This window comes from Eucyclogobius newberryi, unplaced genomic scaffold (assembly GCF_026437365.1).
Source record: "Eucyclogobius newberryi isolate DKJ021-1_F unplaced genomic scaffold, fEucNew1.0.hap1 SCAF_25, whole genome shotgun sequence".
Taxonomy (NCBI): Eukaryota; Metazoa; Chordata; class Actinopteri; order Gobiiformes; family Gobiidae; genus Eucyclogobius; species Eucyclogobius newberryi.
The window spans coordinates 278212-303043 of NW_027315890.1; the positions used below are offsets into that span (position 1 = coordinate 278212).

The following is a 24832-nucleotide window of genomic DNA, read 5'->3' on the forward strand; positions in this document are numbered from 1 at the left end:
GATGAGGCGGGGCCTCTTTGTGGGAGTTTGACATCATCGTAAACTCAGATGAGGCGGGGCCTCTTTGTGGAGTATTACATCATCATAACCTCAGATGAGGCGGGGCCTCTTTGTTGGAGTATGACATCATCATAACCTCAGATGAGGCGGGGCCTCTTTGTGGGAGTATGACATCATCATAACCTCAGATGAGGCGGGGCCTCTTTGTGGGAGTTTGACATCATCATAACCTCAGATGAGGCGGGGCCTCTGTGGGAATATGACATCATCATAACCTCAGATGAGGCGGGGCCTCTTTGTTGGAGTATGACATCATCATAACCTCAGATGAGGCGGGGCCTCTTTGCGGGAGTATGACATCCTCATAACCTCAGATGAGGCGGGGCCTCTTTGTGGGAGTATGACATCATCATAACCTCATATGAGGCGGGGCCTCTTTGTGGGAGTATGACATCATCATAACCTCATATGAGGCGGGGCCTCTTTGCGGGAGTATGACATCCTCATAACCTCAGATGAGGCGGGGCCTCTTTGCGGGAGTATGACATCCTCATAACCTCAGATGAGGCGGGGCCTCTTTGTTGGAGTATGACATCCTCATAACCTCAGATGAGGCGGGGCCTCTTTGTGGAGTATGACATCATCATAACCTCAGATGAGGCGGGGCCTCTTTGTTGGAGTATGACATCATCATAACCTCAGATGAGGCGGGGCCTCTTTGTGGGAGTTTGACATCATCATAAACTGAGATGAGGCGGGGCCTCTTTGTGGGAGTATGACATCCTCATAACCTCAGACGAGGCGGGGCCTCTTTATGGAGTATGACATCATCATAACCTCAGATGAGGCGGGGCCTCTTTGTGGGAGTTTGACATCATCATAACCTCAGATGAGGCGGGGCCTCTTTGCGGGAGTATGACATCCTCATAACCTCAGATGAGGCGGGGCCTTTTTTTGAGAGTATGACATCATCATAACCTCAGATGCGGCGGGGCCTCTTTGTGGGAGTATGACATCCTCATAACCTTAGATGAGGCGGGGCTTCTTTGTGGGAGTATGACATCATCATATCGTCAGATGAGGCGGGGCCTCTTTGTGGGAGTATGACATCCTCATAACCTTAGATGAGGCGGGGCTTCTTTGTGGGAGTATGACATCATCATATCGTCAGATGAGGCGGGGCCTCTTTGTGGGAGTATGACATCCTCATAACCTCAGACGAGGCGGGGCCTCTTTATGGAGTATGACATCATCATAACCTCAGATGAGGCGGGGCCTCTTTGTGGGAGTTTGACATCATCATAAACTCAGATGAGGCGGGGCCTCTGTGGGAATATGACATCATCATAACCTCAGATGAGGCGGGGCCTCTTTGTTGGAGTATAACATCATCATAACCTCAGATGAGGCGGGGCCTCTTTGTGGGAGTATGACATCATCATAACCTCAGATGAGGCGGGGCCTCTTTGTGGGAGTTTGACATCATCATAACCTCAGATGAGGCGGGGCCTCTGTGGGAATATGACATCATCATAACCTCAGATGAGGCGGGGCCTCTTTGTTGGAGTATGACATCATCATAACCTCAGATGAGGCGGGGCCTCTTTGCGGGAGTATGACATCCTCATAACCTCAGATGAGGCGGGGCCTCTTTGTGGGAGTATGACATCATCATAACCTCAGATGAGGCGGGGCCTCTTTGTGGGAGTATGACATCATCATAACCTCAGATGAGGCGGGGCCTCTTTGCGGGAGTATGACATCCTCATAACCTCAGATGAGGCGGGGCCTCTTTGCGGGAGTATGACATCCTCATAACCTCAGATGAGGCGGGGCCTCTTTGTTGGAGTATGACATCATCACAACCTCAGATGAGGCGGGGCCTCTTTGTTGGAGTATGACATCATCATAACCTCAGATGAGGCGGGGCCTCTTTGTGGGAGTATGACATCATCATAACCTCAGATGAGGCGGGGCCTCTTTGTTGGAGTTTGACATCATCATAACCTCAGATGAGGCGGGGCCTCTGTGGGAATATGACATCATCATAACCTCAGATGAGGCGGGGCCTCTTTGCGGGAGTATGACATCCTCATAACCTCAGATGAGGCGGGGCCTCTTTGTGGAGTATGACATCATCATAACCTCAGATGAGGCGGGGCCTCTTTGTTGGAGTATGACATCATCATAACCTCAGATGAGGCGGGGCCTCTTTGTGGGAGTTTGACATCATCATAACCTCAGATGAGGCGGGGCCTCTGTGGGAATATGACATCATCATAACCTCAGATGAGGCGGGGCCTCTTTGTTGGAGTATGACATCATCATAACCTCAGATGAGGCGGGGCCTCTTTGTGGGAGTATGACATCATCATAATCTCAGATGAATCTCTCATTTTGTCGGGTCAAACGTGGCGACAGCTCAAATGGTCACATGGTCACATGGTCACATGGTCACATGGTCACATGGGGTTAGACTTTCCTCAGTGAATTGTCTCTGTTTGAATAAATCATATGAATTCATATTCGATGGGCGGGGCTTGATTCTGACTCATTTGTAACATTAACACAACCTGTGAGTTTGAATAATTCCAGGATTTACTCTGTTTATTTCGTCCAATCAGAGCTCAGAAGAGAAGCCTCATCAGCCAATGGGATTAGAGCGAGGTCATCCTCAGCCAATGGGAGCAGAGAAATTGGACTCAGGGATGATCTACACCATTGAGGACGTCCCTCCATGGTATCTGTGTGTGCTGCTGGGTCTGCAGGTACGTGAGGGCATCTGACACAGGGAGGGCATCTGACACAGGGAGGGCATCTGACACAGGGAGGGCATCTGACACAGGGAGGGCATCTGACACAGGGAGGGGCACACAGTGAGACTAAAGAGTCACATAGTGAGACTAAAGAGCCACATAGTGAGACTAAAGAGCCACATAGTGAGGCTAAAGAGCCACATAGTGAGACTAAAGAGCCACATAGTGAGACTAAAGAGCCACATAGTGAGACTAAAGAGCCACATAGTGAGACTAAAGAGAGCCACATAGTGAGACTAAAGAGCCACATAGTGAGGCTAAAGAGCCACATAGTGAGACTAAAGAGCCAAATAGTGAGACTAAAGAGCCACATAGTGAGACTAAAGAGCCACATAGTGAGACTAAAGAGCCACATAGTGAGACTAAAGAGCCACATAGTGAGACTAAAGAGTCACATAGTGAGACTAAAGAGCCACATAGTGAGGCTAAAGAGCCACATAGTGAGACTAAAGAGCCAAATAGTGAGACTAAAGAGCCACATAGTGAGACTAAAGAGCCACATAGTGAGACTAAAGAGCCACATAGTGAGACTAAAGAGCCACATAGTGAGACTAAAGAGTCACATAGTGAGACTAAAGAGAGCCACATAGTGAGAATAAAGAGCCACATAGTGAGAATAAAGAGCCACATAGTGAGACTAAAGAGCCACATAGTGAGACTAAAGAGCCAAATAGTGAGACTAAAGAGCCACATAGTGAGACTAAAGAGAGCCACATAGTGAGACTAAAGAGAGCCACATAGTGAGAATAAAGAGCCACATAGTGAGACTAAAGAGCCACATAGTGAGACTAAAGAGCCACATAGTGAGACTAAAGAGCCAAATAGTGAGACTAAAGAGTCACATAGTGAGGCTAAAGAGCCACATAGTGAGAATAAAGAGCCACATAGTGAGACTAAAGAGCCACATAGTGAGACTAAAGAGCCACATAGTGAGACTAAAGAGCCAAATAGTGAGACTAAAGAGCCACATAGTGAGACTAAAGAGCCAAATAGTGAGACTAAAGAGCCACATAGTGAGACTAAAGAGCCACATAGTGAGACTAAAGAGTCACATAGTGAGGCTAAAGAGCCACATAGTGAGACTAAAGAGCCACATAGTGAGGCTAAAGAGCCACATAGTGAGACTAAAGAGCCACATAGTGAGACTAAAGAGAGCCACATAGTGAGACTAAAGAGCCACATAGTGAGGCTAAAGAGCCACATAGTGAGACTAAAGAGCCAAATAGTGAGACTAAAGAGCCACATAGTGAGACTAAAGAGTCACATAGTGAGGCTAAAGAGCCACATAGTGAGAATAAAGAGCCACATAGTGAGACTAAAGAGCCACATAGTGAGACTAAAGAGCCACATAGTGAGAGCCACATAGTGAGACTAAAGAGCCACATAGTGAGAATAAAGAGCCACATAGTGAGACTAAAGAGCCACATAGTGAGACTAAAGAGCCACGTAGTGAGACTAAAGAGCCACGTAGTGAGACTAAAGAGCCACGTAGTGAGACTAAAGAGCCACGTAGTGAGACTAAAGAGAGCCACGTAGTGAGACTAAAGAGCCACGTAGTGAGACTAAAGAGCCACGTAGTGAGACTAAAGAGCCACGTAGTGAAACTAAAGAGAGCCACGTAGTGAAACTAAAGAGAGCCACGTAGTGAAACTAAAGAGAGCCACATAGTGAGACTAAAGAGCCAAATAGTGAGACTAAAGAGCCACATAGTGAGCCTAAAGAGCCACATAGTGAGCCTAAAGAGCCACATAGTGAGACTAAATAGCCACATAGTGAGACTAAAGAGCCACATAGTGAGACTAAAGAGCCACATAGTGAGACTAAAGAGCCACATAGTGAGACTAAAGAGAGCCACATAGTGAGAATAAAGAGTCACATAGTGAGGCTAAAGAGAGTCACATAGTGAGACTAAAGAGCCACATAGTGAGCCTAAAGAGCCACATAGTGAGCCTAAAGAGCCACATAGTGAGCCTAAAGAGCCACATAGTGAGCCTAAAGAGCCACATAGTGAGACTAAAGAGCCACATAGTGAGCCTAAAGAGCCACATAGTGAGCCTAAAGAGCCACATAGTGAGCCTAAAGAGCCACATAGTGAGACTAAAGAGTCACATAGTGAGCCTAAAGAGCCACATAGTGAGCCTAAAGAGCCACATAGTGAGCCTAAAGAGCCACATAGTGAGACTAAAGAGCCACATAGTGAGCCTAAAGAGCCACTGCACCAGAGGCTCTCACACGTCAGACACTGGAGTTCAGGACCACAGAGCGTCGTGCAGCTTCATCTTAAAGACACAAAGCACTGGATCAAAGACAAAGAGGAGAAGATTCTGAGCAGGACAAAAGATGAAGAGAAAGAGTTACAGAGATGATCTTTGTTCAAAAAGAGAATCCTTCCTCAGAGGGGTTTAAGATTCAACCTTCCAGTCGTTTATAATAGTGTGTTGAAACCCTGGGGCGGTTCATTCTGATGCTCATCAGCTTCTCAGTGAGGAGGGAGCAGAGTCAGGTTACAATAGGATGTACATGGCCATTACAGGGAGTAAAGTCTGACAGCAGCAGATGGTGAAACGTCTCACACAGCGAGAGTGGATCAGTCACTGAAGCTGTTGTTTCACGGTGCTGTTGTCACGGTGACTGAGACTGCTGTTGTCATGGTGACTGAGACTGCTGTTGTCACGGTGACTGTGACTGCTGTTGTCATGGTGACTGAGACTGCTGTTGTCATGGTGACTGAGACTGCTGTTGTCATGGTGACTGAGACTGCTGTTGTCATGGTGACTGTGACTGCTGTTGTCATGGTGACTGAGACTGCTGTCGTCACGGTGACTGAGACTGCTGTTGTCACGGTGACTGAGACTGCTGTTGTCACGGTGACTGAGACTGCTGTTGTCACGGTGACTGAGACTGCTGTTGTCACGGTGACTGAGACTGCTGACTGCTGTTGTCATGGTGACTGAGACTGCTGTTGTCACGGTGACTGAGACTGCTGTTGTCATGGTGACTGAGACTGCTGTTGTCACAGCGACTGAGACTGCTGTTGTCACGGTGACTGAGACTGCTGTCGTCACGGTGACTGAGACTGCTGTCGTCACGGTGACTGAGACTGCTGTCGTCATGGTGACTGAGACTGCTGTCGTCACGGTGACTGAGACTGCTGTTGTCATGGTGACTGAGACTGCTATTGTCACGGTGACTGAGACTGCTGTTGTCATGGTGACTGAGACTGCTGTCGTCACGGTGACTGAGACTGCTGTTGTCACGGTGACTGAGACTGCTGTTGTCACGGTGACTGAGACTGCTGTTGTCATGGTGACTGAGACTGCTGTTGTCACGGTGACTGAGACTGCTGTTGTCATGGTGACAAATGACATCCTCCTGAACACAGACACGGGAAAAGCCTCAGTCCCACTGGCTCCCTGTGGCTCAGAGAATATCTACAAGTCTCGCCATGTCCTAGGACCAAAGTACATCTCAGACTCTGAGGACATGTTCTACTCTGACAAGGATCAAATCTAAGATAAAAACTGATTTGTTTAGCTGTGTTTGACTGAAAGGATTTTTCACTCACCTTGAAATAAAGGGAAAAGGGGGGATGTCTTAATAGCTCAGGGTCTAGTGTCTCTGCAGATGCAGATGTCTTAATAGCTCAGGGTCTAGTGTCTCTGCAGATGCAGATGTCTTAATAGCTCAGGGTCTAGTGTCTTTGCAGATGCAGATGTCTTAATAGCTCAGGGTCTAGTGTCCCTGCAGATGCAGATGTCTTAATAGCTCAGGGTCTAGTGTCCCTGCAGATGCAGATGTCTTCATAGCTCAGGGTCTAGTGTCTCTGCAGATGCAGATGTCTTCATAGCTCAGGGTCTAGTGTCTCTGCAGATGCAGATGTCTTAATAGCTCAGGGTCTAGTGTCTCTGTAGATGCAGATGTCTTCATAGCTCAGGGTCTAGTGTCTCTGCAGATGCAGATGTCTTCATAGCTTGCAGATGTCTTCATAGCTCAGGGTTTAGTGTCTCTGCAGATGCAGATGTCTTAATAGCTCAGGGTCTAGTGTCTCTGTAGATGCAGATGTCTTCATAGCTCAGGGTCTAGTGTCTCTGTAGATGCAGATGTCTTCATAGCTCAGGGTCTAGTGTCTCTGCAGATGCAGATGTCTTCATAGCTCAGGGTCTAGTGTCTCTGCAGATGCAGATGTCTTCATAGCTTGCAGATGTCTTCATAGCTCAGGGTTTAGTGTCTCTGCAGATGCAGATGTCGCCATAGCTCAGGGTCTAGTGTCTCTGCAGATGCAGATGTCTTCATAGCTTGCAGATGTCTTCATAGCTCAGGGTTTAGTGTCTCTGCAGATGCAGATGTCGCCATAGCTCAGGGTCTAGTGTCTCTGCAGATGCAGATGTCTTCATAGCTTGCAGATGTCTTCATAGCTCAGGGTTTAGTGTCTCTGTAGATGCAGATGTCTTAATAGCTCAGGGTCTAGTGTCTCTGCAGATGCAGATGTCTTCATAGCTCAGGGTCTAGTGTCTCTGCAGATGCAGATGTCTTCATAGCTCAGGGTCTAGTGTCTCTGTAGATGCAGATGTCTTCATAGCTCAGGGTCTAGTGTCTCTGCAGATGCAGATGTCTTCATAGCTCAGGGTTTAGTGTCTCTGCAGATGCAGATGTCTCTGTTCTGGTCAATCTTTTTGATTTTTCCATCCACGTTGAGCCTCAGCGTCGCAGGATAAAGTGTAATCCACTTTCTTCTCTCAGGCGAGACTTCATTTGGTCAAAGGTTTTGCCTTTCTTGACCGAAGACACGTGAAGACATGTGAAGACATGTGAAGACATGTGAAGACATGTGAAGACACGTGAAGACACGTGAAGACATGTGAGAAGACACGTGAAGACATGTGAAGACATGTGAAGACACGTGAGAAGACACGTGAAGACACGTGAAGACATGTAAGACACGTGAAGACATGTGAAGACACGTGAAGACACGTGAAGACATGTGAAGACACGTGAAGACATGTAAGACACGTGAAGACATGTGAAGACACGTGAAGACACGTGAAGACATGTGAAGACACGTGAAGACATGTAAGACACGTGAAGACATGTGAAGACACGTGAAGACATGTAAGACACGTGAAGACACGTGAAGACACGTGAAGACGTCTTCACGTGAAGACACGTGAAGACATGTAAGACACGTGAAGACACGTGAAGACACGTGAAGACACGTGAAGACGTCTTCACGTGAAGACACGTGAAGCCATGTAAGACACGTGAAGACATGTGAAGACACGTGAAGACACGTGAAGACACGTGAAGACATGTGGGGCTGGTTTGGTCTGGTCCTGTCTGTGGGGTTCAGACCACCTCATCGGGATGTCACACCCTTTGGACCTTCAGTCAAATAGACCTTGGACTCTGGTTTGGGGTCTTGGGGACAGGGACATGGTCAAGCTTTATTTTCCCAGTTTTGTTGGAAGTTTTGATATTCAGGATCAGGTCTGTGATGATGAGGTCAGGACATTGTTTATCAAAAGCTGCCACTTTAGCGTGTGAGGCAGAGGACATGTCCTCTGCCTCACAGAGGACATGTCCTCTGTGAGGCAGAGGACATGTCCTCTGCCTCACAGAGGACATGTCCTCTGTGAGGCAGAGCGTGTGACCCACGAGTCCTACCTCAGTTTCTTTGCAGCATTACTTGACCTGTTTCTCGGGCACTGTGGCCGTCCCGTTCCTATTGGCTGAGGCGATGTGTGTGGGGCGGGACCAAAGCGCCATAAGTCAGCTGATTGGCACCATCTTCACCACCGTGGGGCTAACCACTCTGATACAGACGACTGTGGGCGTCAGGTACAACACGACCTTCAAAATAAAACCATCGTCATTCTTTTCATGACTAAAATCTTCTTGTTTGCAGACTTCCTCTGTTCCAGGCCTCGGCCTTCGCCTTCCTCATCCCAGCTCAGGCCGTCCTGAGTCTGGACCGCTGGAAGTGTCCTCCAGAAGGTCTGCACCATGACACCAGCACTGTCTGCACCATGACACCAGCACTGTCTGCACCATGACACCAGCACTGTCTGCACCATGACACCAGCACTGTCTGAACCATGACACCAGCACTGTCTGAACCATGACACCAGCACTGTCTGCAGCATGACACCAGCACTGTCTGAACCATGACACCAGCACTGTCTGAACCATGACACCAGCACTGTCTGCACCATGACACCAGCACTGTCTGCACCATGACACCAGCACTGTCTGCACCATGACACCAGCACTGTCTGAACCATGACACCAGCACTGTCTGAACCATGACACCAGCACTGTCTGCAGCATGACACCAGCACTGTCTGAACCATGACACCAGCACTGTCTGCACCATGACACCAGCACTGTCTGCACCATGACACCAGCACTGTCTGCACCATGACACCAGCACTGTCTGAACCATGACACCAGCACTGTCTGAACCATGACACCAGCACTGTCTGCACCATGACACCAGCACTGTCTGAACCATGACACCAGCACTGTCTGCACCATGACACCAGCACTGTCTGCACCATGACACCAGCAATGTCTGAACCATGACACCAGCACTGTCTGAACCATGACACCAGCACTGTCTGCACCATGACACCAGCACTGTCTGCACCATGACACCAGCAATGTCTGAACCATGACACCAGCACTGTCTGAACCATGACACCAGCACTACTACAGAACATTAGCCTCATTTTCAGGCAATAGCTCCTGAATAAACGTACACAAAAATAATAAATTGTACATATATACACCACGTACCTCCACCACGTACCTCCACCACGTACCTCCACCACGTACCTCCACCACGTACCTCCACCACGTACCTCCACCACGTACCACGTACCTCCACCACGTACCTCCACCACGTACCTCCACCACGTATCTCCACCACGTACCTCCACCACGTACCTCCACCACGTACCACGTACCTCCACCACGTACCTCCACCACGTACCTCCACCACGTACCTCCACCACGTATCTCCACCACGTACCTCCACCACGTACCTCCACCACGTACCTCCACCACGTACCACGTACCTCCACCACGTACCTCCACCACGTACCTCCACCACGTACCACGTACCTCCACCACGTACCTCCACCACGTACCACGTACCTCCACCACGTACCTCCACCACGTACCACGTACCTCCACCACGTACCTCCACCACGTACCTCCACCACGTATCTCCACCACGTACCTCCACCACGTACCACGTACCTCCACCACGTACCACGTACCTCCACCACGTACCACGTACCTCCACCACGTACCACGTACCTCCACCAGGTACTCCCACAAACAGTTTACTTTCATCTGAGGTTCCTGGATCCGTCTGACGTCCATGAAACTGGTTAGAGCCGGGTTGTGACACGTGACTAAACCAGGACTAAAGCAGGACTAAACCAGGACTAAAGCAGGACTAAAGCAGGACTAAAGCAGGACTAAAGCAGGACTAAACCAGGACTAAAGCAGGACTAAAGCAGGACTAAACCAGGACTAAACCAGGACTAAAGCAGGACTAAAGCAGGACTAAAGCAGGACTAAAGCAGGACTAAACCAGGACTAAAGCAGGACTAAAGCAGGACTAAACCAGGACTAAACCAGGACATAAGCAGGACTAAACCAGGACATAAGCAGGACTGTTCTAAAACCCAGTTCTGTTGCAGAGGAGATCTATGGGAACTGGACGTTGCCCCTGGATACCAGTCACGTCTGGCATCCGAGGATCCGAGAGGTAAAAGTACAAATACTGTGTATGAGTATTATTCATGAAAATGATCTGGGCTAATATATATATAAATATGTCGTCCGTGTCCGTCTCTGTCAATCATGTGACCGTCTCTGTCAATCATGTGTCCGTCTCTGTCCATCATGTGACCGTCTCTGTCAATCATGTGTCCGTCTCTGTCCATCATGTGTCCGTCTCTGTCCATCATGTGTCCGTCTATGTCCATCATGTGACCGTCTCTGTCCATCATGTGTCCGTCTATGTCCATCATGTGACCGTCTATGTCCATCATGTGACCGTCTATGTCCATCATGTGACCGTCTCTGTCCATGTGTTCGTCTCTGTACATCATGTGACCGTCTCTGTCCATCATGTGACCGTCTCTGTCCATGTGTTCGTCTCTGTCCATCATGTGACCGTCTCTGTCCATCATGTGACCGTCTCTGTCCATCATGTGACTGTCTCTGTCCATCATGTGTCCGTCTATGTCCATCATGTGACCGTCTATGTCCATCATGTGTCCGTCTATGTCCATCATGTGACCGTCTCTGTCCATCATGTGTCCGTCTATGTCCATCATGTGACCGTCTATGTCCATCATGTGACCGTCTCTGTCCATGTGTTCGTCTCTGTACATCATGTGACTGTCTCTGTCCATCATGTGACTGTCTCTGTCCATCATGTGACCGTCTCTGTCGTCTTCAGTCACTTTTGTACTTTTTATCATTAATAAAATACAACTAGGAAATTTTTGTTGACGACTGTAACCACACGCTGCTCTGTGATTGGTGCATTTAAACGTCCCTCCTCCTCTTGGTCAGATCCAGGGCGCCATCATCGTGTCCAGCCTGACAGAGGTTGTGATTGGTGCGTTGGGACTTCCTGGTCTGATGCTGCGCTTCATTGGGCCGTTGACCATAACTCCCACAGTGTCTTTGATTGGACTGAGCGTGTTCAATACGGCTGGCGAGAGGGCGGGGTCACACTGGGGGCTCTCTTCACTGTACGTAACACACCACGCCCACAAGCACACGCCCACAAGCACACGCCCACAAACACACGCACACAGACACACACCCACAAGCATACGCCCACAAACACACGCCCACAGACACACACCCACAAGCACACGCCCACAAACACACGCACACAAGCACACGCCCACAAACACACGCCCACAAACACACGCCCACAAACACACGCACACAAGCACACGCCCACAAACACACGCACACAAGCACACGCCCACAAGCACACGCCCACAAGCACACGCCCACAAGCACACGCCCACAAGCACACGCCCACAAACACACGCCCACAAGCACACGCCCACAAGCACACGCCCACAAGCACACGCCCACAAGCACACGCCCACAAACACACGCCCACAAGCACACGCCCACAAACACACGCCCACAGACACACACCCACAAGCACACGCCCACAAACACACGCCCACAGACACACACCCACAAGCACACGCCCACAAACACACGCACACAAGCACACGCCCACAAACACACGCCCACAAACACACGCACACAAGCACACGCACACAGACACACACCCACAAGCACACGCCCACAAACACACGCCCACAAGCACACGCCCACAAACACACGCACACAGACACACACCCACAAGCACACGCCCACAAACACACGCCCACAAGCACACGCCCACAAGCACACGCCCACAAACACACACCCACAAGCACACACCCACAAGCACACGCCCACAAGCACACGCCCACAAGCACACGCCCACAAACACACGCACACAGACACACACCCACAAGCACACACCCACAAGCACACGCCCACAAGCACACGCCCACAAGCACACGCCCACAAGCACACGCCCACAAACACACGCACACAGACACACACCCACAAGTACACGCCCACAAACACACGCCCACAAGCACACGCCCACAAGCACACGCCCACAAACACACGCACACAGACACACACCCACAAGCACACGCCCACAAGCACACGCCCACAAACACACGCCCACAAACACACACCCACAAGCACACGCCCACAAACACACGCCCACAAGCACACGCCCACAAGCACACGCCCACAAACACACGCCCACAAACACACGCACAAAGACACACACCCACAGACACACACCCACAGACACACGCCCACAGACACACGCCTGCAAGCACACGCCCACAAACAAACGCCCACAGACACACACCCACAGACACACGCCCACAGACACACGCCCACAGACACACGCCTCCAAGCACACGCCCACAAACAAACGCCCACAGACACACACCCACAGACACACACCCACAGACACACGCCCACAGACACACGCCTGCAAGCACACGCCCACAAACACACGCCCACAAGCACACGCCCACAAACACACGCCCACAGACACACACCCACAAGCACACGCCCACAAACACACGCCCACAGACACACACCCACAAGCACACGCCCACAAACACACGCACACAAGCACACGCCCACAAACACACGCCCACAGACACACACCCACAAGCACACGCCCACAAACACACGCACACAAGCACACGCACACAGACACACACCCACAAGCACACGCCCACAAACACACGCCCACAAGCACACGCCCACAAACACACGCACACAGACACACACCCACAAGCACACGCCCACAAACACACGCCCACAAGCACACGCCCACAAGCACACGCCCACAAACACACACCCACAAGCACACACCCACAAGCACACGCCCACAAGCACACGCCCACAAGCACACGCCCACAAACACACGCACACAGACACACACCCACAAGCACACACCCACAAGCACACGCCCACAAGCACACGCCCACAAGCACACGCCCACAAGCACACGCCCACAAACACACGCACACAGACACACACCCACAAGTACACGCCCACAAACACACGCCCACAAGCACACGCCCACAAGCACACGCCCACAAACACACGCACACAGACACACACCCACAAGCACACGCCCACAAGCACACGCCCACAAACACACGCCCACAAACACACACCCACAAGCACACGCCCACAAACACACGCCCACAAGCACACGCCCACAAGCACACGCCCACAAACACACGCCCACAAACACACGCACAAAGACACACACCCACAGACACACACCCACAGACACACGCCTGCAAGCACACGCCCACAAACAAACGCCCACAGACACACACCCACAGACACACGCCCACAGACACACGCCCACAGACACACGCCTGCAAGCACACGCCCACAAACAAACGCCCACAGACACACACCCACAGACACACACCCACAGACACACGCCCACAGACACACGCCTGCAAGCACACGCCCACAAACAAACGCCCACAGACACACACCCACAGACACACGCCCACAGACACACGCCCACAGACACACGCCTGCAAGCACACGCCCACAAACAAACGCCCACAAACACACGCACACAGACACACGCCCACAGACACACGCCCACAAGCACACGCCCACAAGCACACGCCCACAAACACACACCCACAGACACACACCCACAGACACACACCCACAAGCACACACCCACAGACACACACACACAGACACACACCCACAGACACATGCCCACAGACACACGCCTGCAAGCACACGCCCACAAGCACACGCCCACAAACACACGCACAAAGACACACGCCCACAAACAAACGCCCACAGACACACTTCCACAGACACACACCCACAGACACACTTCCACAGACACACGCCCACAAGCACACACCCACAAACACACGCACAAAGACACACGCCCACAGACACACGCCCACAAGCACACACCCACAGACACACACCCACAGACACACACCCACAGACACACGCCCACAGACACACGCCCACAAGCACACGCCCACAAACACACACCCACAGACACACGCCCACAGACACACGCCTGCAAGTCCACGCCCGCAAGCTCACGGCCACAAGCACACGCCCGCAAGCACACGCCTGCAAACACACGCCCACAAGCTCACGCCCACAAGCACACGCCCGCAAACACACACCCACAAACACACGCCCACAAACACACTTCCACAAACACACGCCCACAAGCACACGCCCGCAAACACACGCCCACAAACACACGCCCGCAAACACACGCCCACAAACACACGCCCACAAACACACGCCCACAAGCACACGCCCACAAGCACACGCCCACAAACACACGCACATAAACACAAGCCCAAAAGCACACGCCCACAAACAGACACCCACACACACGCCCACACACACGCCCACACGCCCACAAACACACGCCCACAAGCACACGCCCACAAGCACACGCCCGCAAACACACGCCCACAAACACACACCCACAAACACACGCCCACAAACACACGCCCACACACACGCCCACAAGCACACGCCCACAAGCACACGCCCACAAACACACGCCCACACACACGCCCACAAGCACACGCCCACTAGCAACACGCCCACAAGCACACGCCCAAAACACATGCCCACAGACACACGCCCACAAGCAAACGCCCGCAAACACACGCCCGCAAGCACACGCCCGCAAACAAACGCCCGCAAACACACGCCCGCAAGCACACGCCCGCAAGCACACGCCCACAAACACACGCCCACAAGCACACGCCCACAGACACACGCCCACAGACACACGCCCGCAAGCACACGCCCGCAAACACACGCCTGCAAGCACACGCCCGCAAGCACACGCCCACAGACACACGCCCACAGACACACGCCCGCAAGCACACGCCCACAAGCTCACGCCCACAAGTACACGCCCGCAAACACACGCCCACAAGCCCACGCCCACAAGCAAACGCCCACAAACACCCACCCACACGCACGCCCACAAACACACGCCCACAAATACACGCCCTCAAACACACGCCCTCAAACACACGCCCACAAACACACGCCCACACACACACGCCCACAAACTCACGCCCACAAACACACACACACGCCCATAAACACACGCCCACACACACACGCACACAAGCACACGCCCGCAAGCACACGCCCACAAGCACACGCCCACAAACACACGCCCACAAACACCCACCCACACACACACGCCCACAAACACACGCCCACAAATACACGCCCACACACACACACGCCCACAAATACACGCCCACACACACACGCCCACAAACACACGCCCACAAACACCCACCCACACACACACGCCCACAAACACACGCCCACAAATACACGCCCACAAACACACGCCCACAAACACACGCCCACAAATACACGCCCACAAACACACGCCCACACACACACGCCCACAAACACACGCCCACAAATACACGCCCACAAACACACGCCCACAAACACACGCCCACAAACACACGCCCACAAATACACGCCCACAAACACACGCCCACACACACACGCCCACAAACTCACGCCCACAAACACACACACACGCCCACAAACATGGACTTATGCTCAGGCTGAGGGTGAATAAATATTCATCCAGTATTTTTGGATCAAAGGTCATTCCCAAAGGTCATGTGTACACGACCTTTGGCCTGGCATTTCTAGCAGTTGTGTCCAAGAGCTTGGCTCTGAATATGATGGAGTAATAATGATATTTAGTATTTTTAACTGAATGAGTTTAAATATTTCATTCCAGTCTTCATCAGTCATAATGTCCTAATCTCACACGATCATCATAGAACACAGACCACAAGCGCTCAGAGGAAAACATAAGATAAGATATTCCTTTAATGTCCACACATGGGGAAAATTTCATTGTTGCAACGATCCAGAGGAAAAGAACAGATAACTTATATGAAGTTTAAAAAACACTCTTAATTGAAGAACTCTTATAAACAAAACTCTTATAAAAAAAACTCTTATAAACAAAACCTCTCATTTCTTAATAAGGAATGGAGGGGAAAATAAAGATCAAATAAAATTAAAATAAAATAAACCTATTTTCATCAGTTATATGCACATGAATATGACAGTATTGTAGAGTGTGACAGCAGCAGAAGGAAAGACGTGTGAAACGTCTCCTTCTCACAGCGAGGGTGGATCAGTCACTAACTGCTCTCCAGAGTGGACAGAGTGTCCTGCAGGGGACAGAGTGTCCTGCAGGGGGCGACACTCATGGTCCAGCATAGATGTGAGTTTAGCCAGGACCCTTCTGTCCCCCACCTCCTGCACCGAGTCCAGAGGACAGTCCAGGACGGAGCTTTGTCCAGCTTCTTCCTCTCCCTCTGTGATGACCACACCTACAGGAGCTGATGCACCACAGAGGAGGAGAAGGTCTTCAGGGGTGGCCCTGTCAGGAGTGGCCCTGTCAGGAGTGGCCCTGTCAGGAGTGGCCATGTAAGGAGTGGCCCTGTTACTCCAAAAGACCTGAGTCTCCTCAGGAGGTGGAGTCCACTCTGGCTCTTCCTGTTCAGTCTGTGTTATGAGTCCAGTTTGTGGTTCAGATGAAACACCAGGTCCTTGTATGAGTCACTCTCTCAATGTCCCGTCCCTGGATGTTCACTGGTGAGGGGGGCGTGGCCTCCCCTTGGTCTTCTGCGTTGATGAGGAGGTGGTTCCACAAAGTCCTGCTCCAGTTCTCTGTCCTCCGCATCATCGTCTGTGATGAGTCCAATGATGGCAGAGTGGTGAGAGAACTTCTGCAGGACACAGCTGTCCATGTCTGAGGTCTGCAGTGTAGAGGGTGAAGAGAAAGGGCGCGAGGACGGTGCCCTGGGGCGCACCCACACTGCAGGTCCCCCACACTGCAGGTCCCCCACTTTGCAGGACCCCCACACTGCAGGTCCGAGTGTCAGACACACAGTCCCGGGCTCTCACAAACTGGGGTCGGTCTGTGAGGTAGTCCAGGATCCACTCTGCAGGTCGTACTCCACACCAGCCGTCTCCAGCTTGTCCCTCAGGAGCCGTCTCCAGCTTGTCCCTCAGGAGCTGATGGTGTTGAAGGCGCTGGAGAGATAAAAGAACAGGATCCTCACAGAGCTGCCAGGTTTCTCCAGGTGAGAGAGAGAGCGGTGCAGCAGGAGATGACGGCGTCCTCCACTCCGATGCCAGACCGATATACAAACTGCAGTGGGTCCATGGCTGAGCTCACGGTGGAGCGGAGGTGGTCCAGGACCAGCGCCAGTGTCTTCATCAGGACGTGAGAGACACTGCCCTGAAGCTGTTGAGGTCTTTGGCGCACGGTGTCTTGGGCACAGGTACCAGACAGGAGGTCTTCAGACCTGTGGTACCAGACAGGAGGTCTTCAGACCTGTGGTACCAGACAGGAGGTCTTCAGACCTGTGGTACCAGACAGGAGGTCTTCAGACCTGTGGTACCAGCCTCAGCTTCAGGCTCATGTTGAAGACATGCTCCATAACTCCACACAGTTCATCTGCAGGACTTAAGGAGCCTGGGGCTGATGCCTCAGGTACTGCTCCTTCCTCACTTTAATCCTCTTCAGCTCTCTCCTCACCTGTGCTGCTGTGACAGTCAGTGGTTGGCAGGGGGACCGTGTGCTGGGGGGATGGGTGAGTCCAGGGGGAGTGGGGAGCTGATGGTCCGGGGCAGAGAAGTGAAGAGGAACAGATGCAGGGCATTGTACGGCTGTGGAAGAGGGAGCATGCAGCTGTGCAGGGGGAGGGGTCTGTGCAGGGGGCGGGGTGGGCGATTGATCAAATCTCAGGAAGTGAGGATTAAGCTCATTCACCCACTGTAGGTCCCCCTCTGTCTGGACAGGCGGGACTTTGAAGCCCGAGATGGTTTTCAGGCTTCTCCACACTCCCTGAATGTTCTCCTGCTGCAGCTGCTCCTCCTCTTGTAGCTTCCTCCTGATCTTCCTCCTCAGCTCCTTCTGCACAGTCCTCTGCTCCTCCTTGTTCTGACCTGAAGGCTCTTCTTCTCCTTCAGCAGAGCCTTCAGGTCACGGTTCATCCACGGCTTGTTTGGAAAACACCGTCCGGAGGGAACAATGTTCTCACAACAGATGGTGCTGATGTCCTGATGCTCTGTGATGGTGCTGATGTCCTGATGCTCTGTGATGGTGCTGATGTCCTGATGCTCTGTGATGGTGCTGATGTCCTGATGCTCTGTGATGGTGCTGATGTCCTGATGCTCTGTGATGGTGCTGATGTCCTGATGCTCTGTGATGGTGCTGATGTCCTGATGCTCTGTGATGACAGTGGTGCTGAAACAGTCCCTCAGAGCCTCCTCGCTCTCAGCAGAACACCTTCTCACCACACGGGGCACCACAGGCCTCAGATGTACAAGGGTGTGGTCCGAGCTGCCCAGGGGAGGGAGGGGGGAGGAGCCTCCTGGTGGTGGTAAAGAACAAGTCCAATGTTCTATGGTCTCTGGTGGGGCAGGTGACATACTGGTGTATGTGTCAGAACAGAAGAGGGAGAAGCGAGGTTAAAGTCACCAGAGACGAGAGCAGTGCTTCACAATTATATTCAGCATTGGCAGACGGGGCCACATAGACTGTGATCAAAATCACATGTGAGAACTCCCGGGGCAGATAATATGGCCTCATGCCAATAGCCAATAGTTCAATGTCTTTGTTACATAGCTGCTGCTTCACTGTGCAGTGTTCAGGTTTACACCAGCTCGTGTTCACATACACAGCCAGACCTCCACCTCTCTTCTTCAGACCTCCACCTCTCTTCTTCAGCCCTCCACCTCTCTTCTTCAGCCCTCCACCTCTCTTCTTCAGCCCTCCACCTCTCTTCTTCAGCCCTCCACCTCTCTTCTTCAGCCCTCCACCTCTCTTCTTCAGACCTCCACCTCTCTTCTTCAGACCTCCACCTCTCTTCTTCAGCCCTCCACCTCTCTTCTTCAGCCCTCCACCTCTCTTCTTCAGACCTCCACCTCTCTTCTTCAGCCCTCCACCTCTCTTCTTCAGCCCTCCACCTCTCTTCTTCAGACCTCCACCTCTCTTCTTCAGCCCTCCACCTCTCTTCTTCAGACCTCCACCTCTCTTCTTCAGCCCTCCACCTCTCTTCTTCAGCCCTCCACCTCTCTTCTTCAGCCCTCCACCTCTCTTCTTCAGCCCTCCACCTCTCTTCTTCAGACCTCCACCTCTCGTCTTCAGACCTCCACCTCTCTTCTTCAGCCCTCCACCTCTCTTCTTCAGCCCTCCACCTCTCTTCTTCAGACCTCCACCTCTCTTCTTCAGCCCTCCACCTCTCGTCTTCAGACCTCCACCTCTCTTCTTCAGCCCTCCACCTCTCGTCTTCAGACCTCCACCTCTCTTCTTCAGCCCTCCACCTCTCTTCTTCAGCCCTCCACCTCTCTTCTTCAGACCTCCACCTCTCTTCTTCAGCCCTCCACCTCTCTTCTCACTGGAACTCCTCCAGGTTTCTACTTTTCCCATGGAGGTTTTTTGTAGTTTTTCCTGGCCGAGAAAGAGAGTCTAAGGACAGAGGACCCTGGGACATCGTCCCTCGCCACCACAGACATTGTTGATTCGGCCTCAGAGGAAACTGTTGTTGTGAATTTGGGCCTTACAAAAATAAATTGATTTGATTTGATTTGATTTGATCCCCGGGTAAGACGACGGTTCTCCGCAGCTTCATGAGTTCCTCCTTTGTATAAACACGTACAGGCGGCCGGGGGGCACGGGAGTCGCCGGGGGGCCGGGGGGCCGGGGGGCCGGGGGGCGCAGCACACATCACGACGACACGACTAAAACACTCAATAATGCAGCCGAACAAGTCGAAACAAGTTGAATTAAAGCGATTCCAGCGCGTGTCCCGATCGAACAAGTAAAGCAGAAAAAATATTTACAAAAATACTATAGATAAAACACAATTGTGAAAAAAGTGTGAGAAAAGAGCAGAGCGCTGCACCGGGCTGAGAGCAGGGCCAGCGCCTTTATGACATAAGTGATCAGAGTAAAACACAAGCGGTCACCCATCATATAATGTTGCAGTGCCCCCAGGGCTCAAAGTGTCTCGGGACTGTCCTGTTGCTCTGAAGACCAGGGCTGGGCCTTCAGGGGGCCCCAAGCAGCTGCTTAGGGCCCCCTGAAGGCTTGGGCCGGCCCTGCATTCCACCCATGTAGCAGAGTATTAATGTGAAGTACTGCATCGTCTGCATGTGTACACACACACAGTACGTGTGTGTGTATGTGTGTATGTGTGCGTGTGTATGTATATATATACATATATATATATATATATATATATATATATATATATATATATATATATATATATATGTGTGCAACTGTGTGAGGACCAGACAAATACACGACAATAATACAATAGTACTTCTGTTGTAGTGCAATAGTACTTCTGTTGTAATACAATAGTACTTCTGTTGTAATGCAATAATACTTCTGTTGTAATGCAATAGTACTTCTGTTGTAGTGCAATAGTACTTCTGTTGTAATGCAATAGTACTTCTGTTGTAGTACAATAGTACTTCTGTTGTAGTACAATAGTACTTCTGTTGTAATGCAATAGTACTTCTGTTGTAGTGCAATAGTACTTCTGTTGTAATGCAATAGTACTTCTGTTGTAGTACAATAGTACTTCTGTTGTAGTACAATAGTACTTCTGTTGTAATGCAATAGTACTTCTGTTGTAGTACAATAGTACTTCTGTTGTAATACAATAGTACTTCTGTTGTAATGCAATAATACTTCTGTTGTAATGCAATAGTACTTCTGTTGTAGTACAATAGTACTTCTGTTGTAGTACAATAGTACTTCTATTGTAGTACAATAGTACTTCTGTTGTAGTACAATAGTACCTCTGTTGTAGTACAATAGTACTTCTGTTGTAATGCAATAGTACTTCTGTTGTAGTGCAATAGTACTTCTGTTGTAATGCAATAGTACTTCTGTTGTTGTACAATAGTACTTCTGTTGTAGTACAATAGTACTTCTATTGTAGTACAATAGTACTTCTGTTGTAGTACAATAGTACCTCTGTTGTAGTACAATAGTACTTCTGTTGTAATGCAATAGTACTTCTGTTGTAGTGCAATAGTACTTCTGTTGTAATGCAATAGTACTTCTGTTGTTGTACAATAGTACTTCTGTTGTAGTACAATAGTACCTCTGTTGTAGTACAATAGTACTTCTGTTGTAATGCAATAGTACTTCTGTTGTAGTGCAATAGTACTTCTGTTGTAATGCAATAGTACTTCTGTTGTTGTACAATAGTACTTCTGTTGTAGTACAATAGTACTTCTATTGTAGTACAATAGTACTTCTGTTGTAGTACAATAGTACCTCTGTTGTAGTACAATAGTACTTCTGTTGTAGTACAATAGTACTTCTGTTGTAGTGCAATAGTACTTCTGTTGTAATGCAATAGTACTTCTTTTGTTGTACAATAGTACTTCTGTTGTAGTACAATAGTACTTCTGTTGTAGTACAATAGTACTTCTATTGTAGTACAATAGTACTTCTGTTGTAATGCAATAGTACTTCTGTTGTGGTGCAATAGTACTTCTGTTGTAGTGCAATAGTACTTCTGTTGTAGTACAATAGTACTTCTGTTGTTGTACAATAGTACTTCTGTTGTAGTACAATAGTACTTCTGTTGTTGTACAATAGTACTTCTGTTGTAGTGCAATAGTACTTCTGTTGTAGTGCAATAGTACTTCTGTTTAGTACAATAGTACTTCTGTTGTTGTACAATAGTACTTCTGTTGTAGTACAATAGTACTTCTGTTGTAGTATAATAGTACTTCTGTTGTAGTACAATAGTACTTCTGTTGTAATGCAATAGTACTTCTGTTGTAGTGCAATAGTACTTCTGTTGTAATGCAATAGTACTTCTGTTGTAGTACAATAGTACTTCTGTTGTAGTACAGTAGTACTTCTGTTGTAGTACAATAGTACTTCTGTTGTAATGCAATAGTACTTCTGTTGTAGTGCAATAGTACTTCTGTTGTAGTACAATAGTACTTCTGTTGTAGTACAAAAGTACTTCTGTTGTTGTACAATAGTACTTCTGTTGTAGTACAATAGTACTTCTGTTGTAATGCAATAATACTTCTGTTGTAATGCAATAGTACTTCTGTTGTAGTGCAATAGTACTTCTGTTGTAATGCAATAGTACTTCTGTTGTAGTACAATAGTACTTCTGTTGTAGTACAGTAGTACTTCTGTTGTAATGCAATAGTACTTCTGTTGTAGTGCAATAGTACTTCTGTTGTAATGCAATAGTACTTCTGTTGTAGTACAATAGTACTTCTGTTGTAGTACAATAGTACTTCTATTGTAGTACAATAGTACTTCTGTTGTAGTACAATAGTACCTCTGTTGTAGTACAATAGTACTTCTGTTGTAATGCAATAGTACTTCTGTTGTAGTGCAATAGTACTTCTGTTGTAATGCAATAGTACTTCTGTTGTTGTACAATAGTACTTCTGTTGTAGTACAATAGTACTTCTATTGTAGTACAATAGTACTTCTGTTGTAGTACAATAGTACCTCTGTTGTAGTACAATAGTACTTCTGTTGTAATGCAATAGTACTTCTGTTGTAGTGCAATAGTACTTCTGTTGTAATGCAATAGTACTTCTGTTGTTGTACAATAGTACTTCTGTTGTAGTACAATAGTACCTCTGTTGTAGTACAATAGTACTTCTGTTGTAATGCAATAGTACTTCTGTTGTAGTGCAATAGTACTTCTGTTGTAATGCAATAGTACTTCTGTTGTTGTACAATAGTACTTCTGTTGTAGTACAATAGTACTTCTGTTGTAGTACAATAGTACTTCTATTGTAGTACAATAGTACTTCTGTTGTAGTACAATAGTACCTCTGTTGTAGTACAATAGTACTTCTGTTGTAGTACAATAGTACTTCTGTTGTAGTGCAATAGTACTTCTGTTGTAATGCAATAGTACTTCTTTTGTTGTACAATAGTACTTCTGTTGTAGTACAATAGTACTTCTGTTGTAGTACAATAGTACTTCTATTGTAGTACAATAGTACTTCTGTTGTAATGCAATAGTACTTCTGTTGTAGTGCAATAGTACTTCTGTTGTAGTGCAATAGTACTTCTGTTGTAGTACAATAGTACTTCTGTTGTTGTACAATAGTACTTCTGTTGTAGTACAATAGTACTTCTGTTGTTGTACAATAGTACTTCTGTTGTAGTGCAATAGTACTTCTGTTGTAGTGCAATAGTACTTCTGTTGTAGTACAATAGTACTTCTGTTGTTGTACAATAGTACTTCTGTTGTAGTACAATAGTACTTCTGTTGTAGTATAATAGTACTTCTGTTGTAGTACAATAGTACTTCTGTTGTAATGCAATAGTACTTCTGTTGTAGTGCAATAGTACTTCTGTTGTAATGCAATAGTACTTCTGTTGTAGTACAATAGTACTTCTGTTGTTGTACAATAGTACTTCTGTTGTAGTACAATAGTACTTCTGTTGTAGTACAGTAGTACTTCTGTTGTAGTACAATAGTACTTCTGTTGTAGTACAATAGTACTTCTGTTGTAATACAATAGTACTATAGTAGTAGTACAATAGTACTTCTGTTGTAGTGCAATAATAGTACTTCTGTTGTAGTGCAATAGTACTTCTGTTGTAATACAATAGTACTAAAGTAGTAGTACAATAGTACTTCTGTTGTAGTACAATAGTACTTCTATTGTAGTACAATAGTACTTCTGTTGTAGTACAATAGTACCTCTGTTGTAGTACAATAGTACTTCTGTTGTAATGCAATAGTACTTCTGTTGTAGTGCAATAGTACTTCTGTTGTAATGCAATAGTACTTCTGTTGTTGTACAATAGTACTTCTGTTGTAGTACAATAGTACCTCTGTTGTAGTACAATAGTACTTCTGTTGTAATGCAATAGTACTTCTGTTGTAGTGCAATAGTACTTCTGTTGTAATGCAATAGTACTTCTGTTGTTGTACAATAGTACTTCTGTTGTAGTACAATAGTACTTCTATTGTAGTACAATAGTACTTCTGTTGTAGTACAATAGTACCTCTGTTGTAGTACAATAGTACTTCTGTTGTAGTACAATAGTACTTCTGTTGTAGTGCAATAGTACTTCTGTTGTAATGCAATAGTACTTCCTTTGTTGTACAATAGTACTTCTGTTGTAGTACAATAGTACTTCTGTTGTAGTACAATAGTACTTCTATTGTAGTACAATAGTACTTCTGTTGTAATGCAATAGTACTTCTGTTGTAGTGCAATAGTACTTCTGTTGTAGTGCAATAGTACTTCTGTTGTAGTACAATAGTACTTCTGTTGTT

At 48.6% G+C, this 24832-nt stretch overlaps 1 protein-coding gene across 1 annotated transcript in view; it reads left to right on the forward strand.

Moving 5' to 3' along the window:
* Positions 1–2616: 2616 nt before the first annotated feature.
* Positions 2617–24832, forward strand: part of slc23a1 (solute carrier family 23 member 1) — a 49778-nt gene continuing 27562 nt past the window's right edge. Inside the window, exons 1-5 of the mRNA XM_072459686.1 lie at positions 2617–2768; positions 8494–8651; positions 8719–8807; positions 10523–10590; positions 11406–11587. Coding sequence (XP_072315787.1) covers positions 2652–2768; positions 8494–8651; positions 8719–8807; positions 10523–10590; positions 11406–11587 — 614 coding nt within the window. The 5' untranslated portion in view covers positions 2617–2651. The remainder of the gene's footprint in view (positions 2769–8493; positions 8652–8718; positions 8808–10522; positions 10591–11405; positions 11588–24832) is intronic.